General features: G+C 45.6%; 1 protein-coding gene across 9 annotated transcripts in view; it reads left to right on the top strand.

Moving 5' to 3' along the window:
* The window catches only part of caskin1 (CASK interacting protein 1), a 647,172-nt gene that overhangs the window by 617,260 nt on the left and 17,368 nt on the right, over window positions 1-12,544 (top strand). For all 9 annotated transcript variants that reach the window (XM_043711208.2, XM_087997968.1, XM_043711209.2 and 6 more), the window contains one exon: window positions 4,125-6,371. In XM_043711208.2, coding sequence (XP_043567143.2) covers window positions 4,125-6,371 — 2,247 coding nt within the window. The remainder of the gene's footprint in view (window positions 1-4,124; window positions 6,372-12,544) is intronic.

Raw genomic sequence — 12,544 nt, forward strand, 5'->3', positions numbered from 1 at the left:
CCCATTGAGGCACTTTAGCAGTCGACCTGATTGTGTGCTAGTATAACATCAGTCACTGGGCAGTCTGCTTTACAGCTTGTTATGCCCAGCCTTCAGACAAGGCTCCCCAGTTTGTTATAGCTCCAAACAGGAAACCCTAAAACATTAAGAAAGGATGAACTCTCTCACCTAAAAGGTAAGTGATTAAATATTGTGGCTGTTGCAGTGTAGGTTACTCTTAGCATTGGCATTGGTAGCAAGCATCAATTTCAAATTTTTCAGGTTGGTTGAGATTTTGATGTTGTGAATCCTTTCAATTTTGATTCTGCCTGGAGCTCGGTGACCTGTGGTATCCTGCAAGGATCTGATCTTGGGCCTCTGCTCTTTGCAGTTTTGATAAGTGACTTGGATGAAAAAGTGGAAGGGTGGGTTAGTAAGTTTGCCGATGACACAACGGTCAATGGTGTTGTAGATAGTGTCGAGGGCTGTTGCAGGCTACAACAAGACAATGTCAGGATGCAGAGTTGGGCTGAGAAGTGGCAGATGGAGTTCAACCTGGATAAATGCGAAGTGATTCATTTTGGAAGGTCGAATTTGAATGCTAAATACAGGGTTAAAGACAGGATTCTTGGTAGTATGAAGGAACAGCGGGATCTTGGGGTCCATGTACGTAGATCCCTCAAAGTTGCCACCCAAGTTGATAGGGTTGTTAAGAAGGTGTTTTGGCTTTCATTAACAAGGGAGATTGAATTTAAGAGCTACAAGTTTTTGCTGCAACTCTATAAAACCCTGGTTAGATCACACTTGGAATATTGTTCTGGTCACCTCATTTTAGGAAGGATGTAGATGCTTTAGACAGGGTGCAGAGAAGAATTTCCAGGATGCTGCCTGGCTTGGAGGGCTTGTCCTATGAAGAGAGGTTGAGTGAGTTAGGGTTTTTCACATTGGAGAGAGGAAGGAAGAGATGTGACTTGATAGAGGCGTACAAGGTAATGAGAGGCATAGACAGAGACTTTTCCCAATGCCAGAAATGGCTGCCACAAGGAGTCCTAATTTCAACGTGATTGGAGCAGAGTTTAGGGGAGATGTCAGAGGTAGGTTCTTTATGCAGAGAGTGGTGATTGCGTGGAATGCACTGCCAGCGGTGGTAGTAGAGTCAGAGTCATTAGGGACATTTAAGCGACTGCTGGACAAGCACATGGATGGCAGTAAATCGAGGGGTGTGTTGGTTAGATTAAGATAAATGCTCGGCACAACATCGTGGGCTGGAGGGCCTGTACTATGCTGTACTGTTTTATGTTCTATGTTCTATGAACTCCAGCATTCAGGGCCAGAGAGAGCCCATTTGCTGTTCCATTTTGTCTGCCTTACCAGTGAACTGGCTGCGAGCTGTCAGAATGAGAGAGTCCCCATGCCTACAATACAGGGATAAGCTTCAACAGGGATAAATCTTCCACTGTGCCTTTCACAAACCCAGGCAAGGACACACATTACACAAGGAAAATACTCAATCCCACTAGTACACTCCAGTAGATTTGAAACTGGCCTTTAAACCCCTTTCTTTGTGTATTCTTCAAAGAGAAAAATTGTCTGCAGTCTGGAATATAATCTGCAGATGTGAGTGTTATCTTTGTACTCACAAGAAAATCACAGTCCAGCCTGTTTTGACTTATCTCTTGCCCCTCTGAAGTGTTCTTGTTTGATGTTCCATTTGTATCTTCAGTTGTGACATCCTGTGGGTTGCTCTCTTTTCCTACAGACAGGCACATAAGTTACATCTGCAGCCAATTTGGCTGTATCAGCCCTCTTTTAAATGTTGCTGGCATGTGGTGTTCCAACCCAAGGTCATACCAGCCTCTTCTGATTTTGTTTTCCCATAATATAAAACATGGTGCTGAGCCACTGTCACCTGTTTAATGTTATCACACAATGTCAAATTCCCCACAGTATTTCAACATCTAATATGGCTGGGAAAACATTTGCAATGAACGATTGGGCTGGATGTGGATAGAGTGTCCATGGAGAAGATGATTCCCCCAGGAGGAGAGACTCAGACCTGAGGGCACAGCCTCAAAGAGAAAGGGCAACCCCATATAACTAAAATGAGGAGGAATTTCTTCAGTTGGAGGGTGGTGAATCTGAGGAACTCATTACCACAGAAGGCTAAGTCATTGAGTGTCTTTACGAGAGACATAGATAGGTTCTTGATCAGTAAGGTGATCATGCGTTATAAGGAGAAGATAGGAGAGTGGGGTGGGGAAACACATCCACTATGATTAAATGACAGAGCAGATTCGATGGGCTGAATGAACTAACTCTGCCCTTATATGTTATGGTCTTATGGACCTTCCAGGAGTGGGTCATTCCATAGGTTCTCAGTCAGATTTGTCTACACCGTTCAGCTCAAATTTTTGTTGCTATTGGTATTCACTCAAAGTGCAAGCTGGTAAAGGTGCAGTAATGCCAATGGGGCATCTCATGCATTAGGGTTAGGATTAGGGCACTGCCCAAGGTGCTAGCCTTTGGACAAAATATTAAATTGAAGGTTTCTTCATGAGGACCCTCAAGTCTTCCTTCTGAAATGTTTGGAAACATTTCACTGTCATGATGAGTCAAACTCTCCCTGGTGTTGTGGTCATTATTTATTCCTCAACTAACATAATTAAAACAGATGATGTGGTCATTATCACATTATTGTTTGCTAGACCTTGAGCACTTATGTTCTTAATCAGTGTGAATTAGGGATTAAAAAGGAAACAAATTGGCAACACTGTGATTTTTAACAGTTTTGCCTGAATCATGTTCACAAATGTGTTCCAATACCAGTCCATGCTATGACCCCTCCTTGGAGGAGATACTGACAAGCTGATGCTACAGACAACTTGCAATTACTGACAGGTTGTGATTACAGGCAAGGTGGAGCTCCAGACAGATTGCAGTTACAGATGGATTTACAATTACAACTTGGGTTACAGTTCCAGCTAGGTTGTAGGTACCAACACACTGCAGTCACAGACAGATTGATGTGCAAACTGGCTGAATTTACGACAGTTTGCAATTTACAGGTAAGTTACAGTCAGGTTGCAATTGGAGACAGATTGCAATTACAGGGTGCAGTTACAGACAGTGTGAAGTTACAATATGAAGAGGAGTCATTTAAACCGATGAAAGTAGATCTGCAGAATATTTAGCTGTTCTATTTAAACCAGGACTGGGTCGCAATTGGTTTGAATTCTGGCCCTCTGAGTATTAGTGTTTAAATACCTCAAATACAATTGTGTGAAGTTTCCTTTGTCTGCTCCTTTTACCTAGCACTAACCCAATTATTGTCAACCAATCAGACTCTCTGTTCAAACAACGATTTCGTGCATCACTTCTGTCATTTTCAAAGTGCCCTATTTCAAAGCAGATAATGGTCAAAGTACAATCAATGGACTCAAATTACAAAACCACCTAAAACTGAAACAATATGGAAAACAAAGAAATTTGGACCTGCCTAAAATATTTTAGCTTCAGATCGAAAAGCAAAATCAAAGCTTTACTTTCTTATGTCATGGTTTCGTGAAACGTACTGTTTTTCAAAAGTGCATCATTCCTGAGGATAAGTTCAAGATAAATTCAAAGTTGTAACAGAAGCAGAGACAGTAACAAAGAGACAGACAGAGAGAGAGAGAGGCACAGAGAGGGAGAGTCAGAGACAGACTGAGAGAGAATGAAAGAGTCAGAGACAGAGAAAGAGACATGGGGAGAGAAAAAGAGAGAGAGAGACACAGAGAGAGAGAGAGAGACAGACAGAGAGAGAGAGAGAGGCACAGAGAGGGAGAGACTGAGACAGACCGAGAGAGAATGAAAGAGACAGAGAGAGAGACACGGAGAGAGAGAGAGAGAGAGAGACAGCGAGAGAGAGAGAGAGGCACAGAGAGGGAGAGACAGAGACAGACTGAGGGAGAATGAAAGAGACAGAGACAGAGAGAGAGACACGGAGAGAGAGCGAGACAAAGAAAGAGAGAGAAGCACTCAGTGTTTCAAAACAGTATTCAACCAGTATTATTTCCTGCGAAGCCTGTCCTGTGTTGAATCATTGTTGAAAATTGGAAGTTGTCATTTTGGAGTTAACTTGTTTGTATTTTTAAAAATTCTGTTAGGTCATCAAAAGAAGTTTATGCTCGCTGTGAAGAAGCTGGCAGAAATCCAGCGAGCTACCCGCTATGAGTCTGGCACCTTGAAGAAGAAAGCCCCCCAGTCGTTGGAAATTGTGGCTATAGAATCTCCTCAGGGTGAAAATGCTGAATGCCAGTCTCCCAAGATGTCTACCTTCCAGGACAGTGAGCTGAGCAACGAGCTGCAAGTTGCCATGACCAGTGCTGGAGATGGGAAGGATGGCCTTGAGCCGAAGCAAGCCAACCACGCTGGACCTGGTGCAGAGGGCACTGCCTACCAACCAGATGGGGCCATCCAGGAGAGTGACAGCAGCAGCGGTGCCAAGGTAAAGCCAAATGGCACAGCTCAGGAAGGAGCAGGAGGAGGGAGCAAGCTGCAAAAGGCAGCCCTGTCCAAAAGCCAGGAAAACCTCGATGGCCCCAGCCAACGATCCATCATCACAGAAGTGGTCGGTCCCACAAGGCGCAGTCACCGGCAAGGGGTTCAAAGAGCGAGTGTGCCACCTGCACCCGGGAAGCCAAGAGAGTCCTTCTGTCACCCTCACCAAGCGCTGGTGTCGATGTCAACCTTCACCCCGCCGCAGACACCCACAAAGCCCAGGCCTTCCTCTCCGCAGACCCTCAATGTCCCTCAGGCCACGGCCAAAGTGAAGCCCATCCCGCAGCTCCTGCAGACAGACCGGCCCATGTCCCCGAGGTCTCTGCCCCAGTCGCCCACCCACCGAGGATTCGCCTACGTGGTCCCACAGCCCGTGGAAGGTGAGGGGTCAGCGGCGCCTGGCCACACGTCGAGCCCGCTGGCGCAGGCCGTCCCTGTGCTGCCCGTCTCCGTCCCCGTGCTCTGCCTCCCTCCGCACACCGACGATTCCGAGGGAGACCCCTCGAGACCAAAGAAGCGGGCGCACAGCGTGAGCCGCTACGCCATGTCTGACAGCGAGCAGGAGAAGGACGAGCTGGCCTTGCCCGATGCTGGGCCTTATGCCACGATCCAGAGGCACGTGGCCCGCAGCCACTCGGTCAGGGGGCACTCAGCCGCTGCGGACAAAAACGTCAACCGTAGCCAGTCGTTCGCGCTGAGGCCGAAGAAGAAAGGGCCACCGCCGCCGCCCCCGAAACGGTCGAGTTCGGCCATATCCAGCACCAACCTGGGCGACGACCTGCCAAAGGATAAGGAGATGGGCAGCCTCAAGGATCCTGACACCAAGGCCAGGCTTAAGGAGCAGCGGAGAGCCAGTGACGTTGGGGGAACTGTGGAGACGGGCAGCGTCGGCAGCGTAAAGAGCATCGCCGCTATGTTGGAAATGTCGTCCATTGGCGGCGGCGCTCGGGCCCTCACCCTGCACCGGTCGTTCAAGGCAGAAAAGGGCACAGGCGGCACCTACGGCCCAATGGTGCAGCCAGTGAGCTCAGAACATTCCAGAGTGGCCACCGTGCTAGCCACCGTGAAGCGCGGGCCCCTCGACAGGTCCCGCGACGCCATCGGGTTGGACGGCGAGGTGATCAACCGAAGGCGGACCATCAGCGGACCCGTCACGGGCCTGATCGTCGCTGCCAAGAAGGAGCGAGCCAACGGTGGGAAACCTGCGCCTGAAGCCGAGGGGCCCGCCGACCGCCTTCAGGTGGATCCGACCGGATCATCCAGGAACAGCTCCTCGGAGAACCTGCCCTTCGCCGAGGAAGGAAACCTGACCATCAAGCAACGGCCTCGCCAGCCGCTGAAAACCAACGGCGTAGAATGTCTACCCCACCTCCAGGTCAACTCCGAGGCCGTGAGGCCACAGTATTCCAGCCTCACCGCGTTCGAACTCACGAGCACACTGAAACGCAGAGGGAAGCCCAGACCGACCCAGCAGCAGGAGGTCATGGCCTTCCATTTAACAGAGTCAAATACCGTCAAGCGGCGTCCAAAAACCAGGGAGAAGGATCAACTGGAATCTCCTCCAGAGGCCCATCACCACGCGATGCTTCAGAATGGCACAGGAACTATCAAGAGAAGGCCGGTGTCGGACATGACAGGAGGAGAGACGTATCCGAGCTTCTTAACTGTAGGAGAAATCCCCCGAAGAAACAGCGGAGAGCACGCCTCCCACGTTTCAGACGGGGAGACAAAAAGACCTGTTAAACCTCCAGTGTCTCCGAAACCCTCCCTTACCCAGCCAACAGGTTTAAAAAGACATGGACCGTCAGCAGCGAGTGCCAAGAAGTCTCCATTGCCCGGTCCTGGGAGTCCAGGTACATTTTCCAACTTCTTATCAGTCATTTCTGCTGTCATCCTCTTTCCCCTCTGATTCTGACAGTTCATAAATATTCTGAGTCCACAACATTTCCTACAGTCAAGGAACATTCCTATGGTTCAGAAACATTCCTATAGTCCATAAATATTCCTAGAAATCACAAACATTCCTGCAGTCAATTGAACATTATGACAGTCCAGAAATATCCCGGATTCTACAACCATTCCTACAGTCCATAAACATTCATATTGTCCATAATTATTCCCAGATTTTACAAATATTACTATTGTCGAGAAGTATTCCAAGAGCCGTCAAATATTCCAATGGTCCAGAAATATTCTCAGAGTCTACAAACATTCAAATTGCCTATAAATATTCCCAGAGTCGACAAATATTACTACAGTCCAGAAATATTTCCAGAGTCCGCAAACATTCCTACCGTCCGAGAACATTCCTAATGTTCACGAACATTCCTGCAGAAAACCAATGTACCTACAATCTATACAGAGGGGCAAGTCCTCATGAGGCAGGCTGAAAGAACCTGGGCTACCTCCATCTCCTCAGCCTTCATCATGTGTTATGGCATCTCCAAGAGGCTTCTCACTATCAGAAGGCTAAAAGGTGCTGAGTCAGTGCAGGTTTAGCAGATCTGCCTATATAAAACAGAAAATACTGCAAATCCTCTGCAGGGTACGTAACATCTGTGACGAGAGTAACAACAGCTAACACTTTAGGTCAAGTTCTGACATAAGGACATTTACCTGAAATGTTATTTCCACAAATATTTCCAACCCGCCAGCATTTTATGTTCTTACTGGATGGATGTAGATTTCTACATTACATTGCAAAGCCATAAAGATGAGGATCGAAGTTATTATTTTTCATCAACTGTTGAAAGAATGAAAGACTTGCATTTATATAATGCCTTCTGTGACTGTCAGTTGTCCCAAAGTGCACACCAAGAATTAAGCAGATTTGAAGTGTAGTTAGTGCCGCAATGTCAGAAGTGTGGCAGCAAATTCTCACAACTCTCAATGTCGCAGTGACCAGATAAACCACTTCTATGATTGTGGTTGAGAGAGTAACATTGGCCAGCAGACTTGGCCTTGGTTTGTGTTCTCACGCAAAAGACAGTACCTCAGGCAGTGCAGCACTCCCTCAGTGTTACGCTGGAGTTTGCTAAATCTAACTATGCTGTTGTTTTCCAAAGAATGACAATGTGCAGCATCTGCTCCTCCAGCATTCAGTTTGTTCATAGCTTCTCTACACCTGTGTTACCCACTTCCACTCCAAGTTACCCTAGCCTAACAAAATTCTTTCACTCTCTATCTTACAAACTCCACGCCTTTTATGGGTATAAATTCCAGATTGTAACTTCTCTCAGCATGGAAAATGTGATTCCTAATTTCCCCCCTAAATGGCCATTCATTTTAATACTACATTCCTTTTCTATAATTTATACAATTTTGTGGGATGTGGGCATCACTGGCTGTCCCTATTTATTGCCTGTCCTTAGTTGCCCCCTTGAGAAGGTGGTGGTGAACTGCCTTCTTGAACTGCAGCACTCCACTTGCTGTCGGTTGACCCACAATGCCCTTAGGGAGGAAATTGCAGGATATTGTCCCAGCGACAGTGAAGGAACGGTGATATATTTCCAAGTCAGGATTGTGAGTGGTTTGGAAGTGAGCTTGAAGGTGGTAGTGTGTTCCCAAGTATCTGCTGCCCTTGTCCTTCGAGATGGAAGCGATTGGAAGGTGCTGTCTGAGGAACTTTGGTGAATTTGCTTTAGATTGCTTCATCAGAGGAAATTGTTTCTGTTAGTTATACTTGCTTTTTGTAAAACGTTAGAACCCACATGACACCAGATTATAGTCCAACAGGTTTATTTGAATTCACAAGCTTACTGCTCCTTTGTCAGGTGAAGTGCAAAAGCTTGTGATTTCAAACAAATCTGTTGGACTATAACCTGGTGTCGTGTGACTTCTGAGTTTGTCCACCCCAGTCCGACACCGACATCTCCACATCATCGCTTTTCATAGTTTAAGATGTCAGTAATGTAGTTAAGATTTCTTTTCTGGAAAAGCTCAGCAGGTCTGGCGCCATCTGTGGAGAGAAATCAGAGTTACTGTTTCGATTCCCATGACCCTTCCTCAGAACTGATGGTAGCTCGGAAAAGTTGTTTTTTTTAATTAAGAAGATAGGGTATGGGCCGGGAGGTAAGGAGTAAGTGATAGAGCCCTAGGAGAGATAAGAACAGTTGGACAGACAAAGGAGTAAGTAACGATTAGTCTGGGAGAATGAATAACTACTAACAGGAACAATCAGTGGCTAACAATGGATTGTGTGTAACAGGAGACCATGTGATGACAAGGCCAATGTGTGTGGGGGTTTGGGGTAAGGACATGGGAGAAGGTGTCTCAAATCCTAAAGTTGTTGAACTGGATATTGAATCCAGAAGGCTGTGAAATTCCCATACAGAAAATGTGGTGCCATTCTTCCAGCTTGTGCTGAGTTTCGCTGGAGCACTGCATCAAGCCTGAGATGTTGCCAGGGAACAGTGTGATGTATTGAAGTGGCAGGCAATTGGAAGCTCAGGGTCTTTTTTGTGGAAAGAACATAGGTGTTCTGTAAAGCGGTCATCCAGTCTCCACTCCGTTTCCGCAATGTAGAGGAGACCACATTGTGAGCAGCAAGTGTAGTAGATGACTTCACTAAATAAGGGATGTTATGCTGAACTCAAAGCTTTGGTTAGCCAACGATTGGTAAATTGGGTCTCGTTCTGAACTCCAGCCTTTAGGAAGGATATGAAATCCTTGAGAGTTTGCAGAATAGATTTCCCAGAATGGTTCCAGACAATTTTAAGGCAGACATATTTGAATTTTTATTAAGCAAAGGGATGAAAGGTTATTGAGGGTAGGTAGCAATATGGATTTCAGGAATGCAGTCAGATCAGCCAATTGAATCTGTTTAATGAGTGTTAGGATGGAGGATTTGATAACATTTAAAATATTCCTGTGAAATTAATTTCTCTTTTGCCAGTTTTCCCACACACATAGGAAGCACTGGTAGATACAATTATCCAAGGTGACCATCCCAACAATGTCTCATGATTACTGTTTTCATTCATGAGTTTTCACTTACAAAATCGCGCGAGTTTCTGAAAGAGGGCAGCTTAACCTGTAAGAATGACAAGAGGCATGCTGGGAAGTGCATGTTGCTATGCTACACAGAACAGCAACAAATATTAGGCATCTTTAAAGTGATGGAACTTCCCAAGGCCCTTTCAGAGGCACAACAAAAAGGGAAATATTAGGCCAAATGAGCAAAAACATGGGCAATTTCACTCCCATCCACAAAAGGAGGTAACGGGTAGGTAAACAAAAGCTAGATCAAAGAGGTAGGTTTTAAAGAGTTTCTTAAAGGACACGTGCAAAATCTTTGGTCACTGTTAGGAAAACAAACCTATCAATTGCGACCTCCAATCTGTAAGGTTTAAAGTTGGAATTGGGCAACTGCAGGCAAATTCATCCGAAGTAGAGGGTAGGTTGGTTTTACCCAGAAATTAATCCTTCCTTTAAAAAGAAACAAGATATTGATGACATAACAGCAGTGTCAGAAGTCATGAGACACCAGCTTTATAGCCCAACAGATTTATTTGAAATCATGAGCTTTCAGAGCATTGCTACCAAGGCTTGTGATTTCAAATAAACCTGTTGGACTATAACCTGGCATTGTGTGACTTCTGACCTTGTCCACCCCAGTCCGACTTTGGCACCTCCATATCACCAACAGCAATGTTGTTTTGAACACAGGAATATCTCACATGTCAAGTTCGGAGCCTGGCATTTTTTTGCGTGTTTATTTAGCTATCAGCATTAACAAATTAAATCTCACCAAATCAAATAGTATTTTATTGTGAGGTCATTTTGTTCTACAATAATTACTATTCCATCTCCATGTTTTGCATGCTTTTTCAGTTTTAACAAGCCAAGCCAACACTCAAAAGGCATGCAGTAATTATAGAAGATCTTCCTTTTAAATTTACTCTGCCATTCCAAAAAATAACATGTTTTGAATTGCGAAATAAATAAGGTACGATAAAATAGCTAATATTTTGGATGGGTTAGTTCCTAATGTGCTAGATATCCAGTGTTAGTGCTCACTTGGTTCAGCAGTAACATGGTGCAAGGGTACGTAAAGTAACCATAATCTCAGAGGACTGTAGAGCTGCTCTCTCATTAGAGAGAGAGATGACTGGTGGTGGTCTAACCTGAGGGTCACCACATTTCAGGCGAGGGGAGAGGTCCACAAGGATAGTCCTTCATGGTAACCTCAGCCGGTGTGGGAATTGAACCCACGCTGTTAGCGTCACTTGGCATTGTAAGCCAACTGTCCAGCTAACTTGGCTTAGGATTGGTAACCTAGTTGCCCTGGATGATTGACTTGTCATCCATTGCCCTACAGCACACGTTCCATTTGCATACCAGCTGAGGTCACCAAAAAAGTGTGGCCATCTCAATCTTATCATTCAGCTGATTGTGGTGACCCTCAGGTTAAGCTAATCACCAGTCACATCTCTCTATCAGATCTGAGACTATGATGAATTTACTAGTGATTATGTCATTGGAATAGCAAAGGTAATGGGGTTAAATCCCACTGGAACAGTTTGAGGACTTCTTTAATTTATAAGGGACTGTGAAGCTGTTGGATTAAATAAATCCCAATTTATGCCATTTTGGGCTCCAGAGCCAAAAATTGATACATTTGTCACAGAGGCCAAATCACTGAATATGTTTAAGAGAGAAATAATTTTCTAGACACTAAAGAGGTCTTTGATGTACCTGGGTAGAGTGAAACGTTTTGTTTGCATGCTGTACAGACAGATCATACCTGAGGGAGACTGAAGAACTCAGAGGCCGGCAGATTTTGGAAAAATGTAGATCGAGCAGGGTTGTTGTTATGGGTGATTTCGACTTCTCCAATATTGACTGGAACCTCCTTAGTGCAGATGTTTGGGTGGAGCTGTTTTTGTCAGGTGTGTTCAGGAGGGTTTCCTTACCTAGTAAGGAGTCAGACCAACGAGGGGAAAGACCATTTTGGATTTGGTGCTCGGCAATGAGCCAGGACAGGTGTCAGATCTCGCGGTGGGAGAACACTTTGGTGACAGTGACCACAACTGCCTCACATTTACCGTAGCCTTGGAGAGGGAAAGGAGCGGTTACCAAGGGAAGATATTTATTTGGGGAAAAGGAAATTATGATGCTATCAGACAGGTGTTGGGAAGTACAGATTGGGAGCAATTGTTCCACAGAAAGGGCACAGCGGACATCTGGAGACTATTTAAGGAGCAGTTGTTGTGAGTGATGCACAATTTGTTCCTCTGAGACGGGCAAGAAGGGGTAAGATTAAGGAGCCTTGGATGACGAGAACAGAGGAGCTTCTCGTCAAAAGGAAGAAGGCAGCTTACATAATGTGGAGGAAGCATCGATCTAGCACAGCTTTAGAGGTTTACAGGCCTACTAGAAAAGAGCTCAGAAATGGACTGAGGAGAGCCAGGAGGGGGCACGAAAAATGTTTGGCAAGAAGGATTAGGGAATAAGAGAATAACCAGGGAGAAGGTAGAGCCGATCAGGGATAATGTAGGGAACTTGTGTGTGGAGTCTGAGCAGATAGGGGAAACCCTAAATGAGTTTCTCACTTTAGTTTTTCACTAAAGAAAGGGACCTCGTTGTGAATGAGAATTTTGAGGAGTTGGGAAACAGGCTTGACCAGGTCAAGATTGATGAAGTTGATGTGCTGGAAATTTTGGCAAAGGTTAAGATTGTTAAGTCCCCAGGGCCAGACCAGATTTATCCTAGGTTGCTCCAGGAAGTGAGAAAGGAGGTAAATAAGCCGCTTCCTCACTCTCCGTGGGAGATACCAGAAGATGGGAGGGAGGCAAATGTTATTCCACTTTTCAAGAAGGGGAATGGGGAAATCCCTGGCAATTACAGACCAGTTAGTCTTATGTTTGTGGTCAGCAAGATTTTGGAAAGAATTCTGAGGGATAGGGTTTATGACTATTTGGGAAAGCATAACGTGATTAAAGGTAGTCAGCGTGGCTTTGTGAGGGGCAGGTCATGCCTCACAAATCTTATTGAGTTCTTTGAGGAGGTGATGAGACAGGTCGAC

Source organism: Chiloscyllium plagiosum, unplaced genomic scaffold, assembly GCF_037043375.1.
Source record: "Chiloscyllium plagiosum isolate Xiang-an unplaced genomic scaffold, Cpla_swu_hap1 HiC_scaffold_20, whole genome shotgun sequence".
Classification (NCBI taxonomy): Eukaryota; Metazoa; Chordata; class Chondrichthyes; order Orectolobiformes; family Hemiscylliidae; genus Chiloscyllium; species Chiloscyllium plagiosum.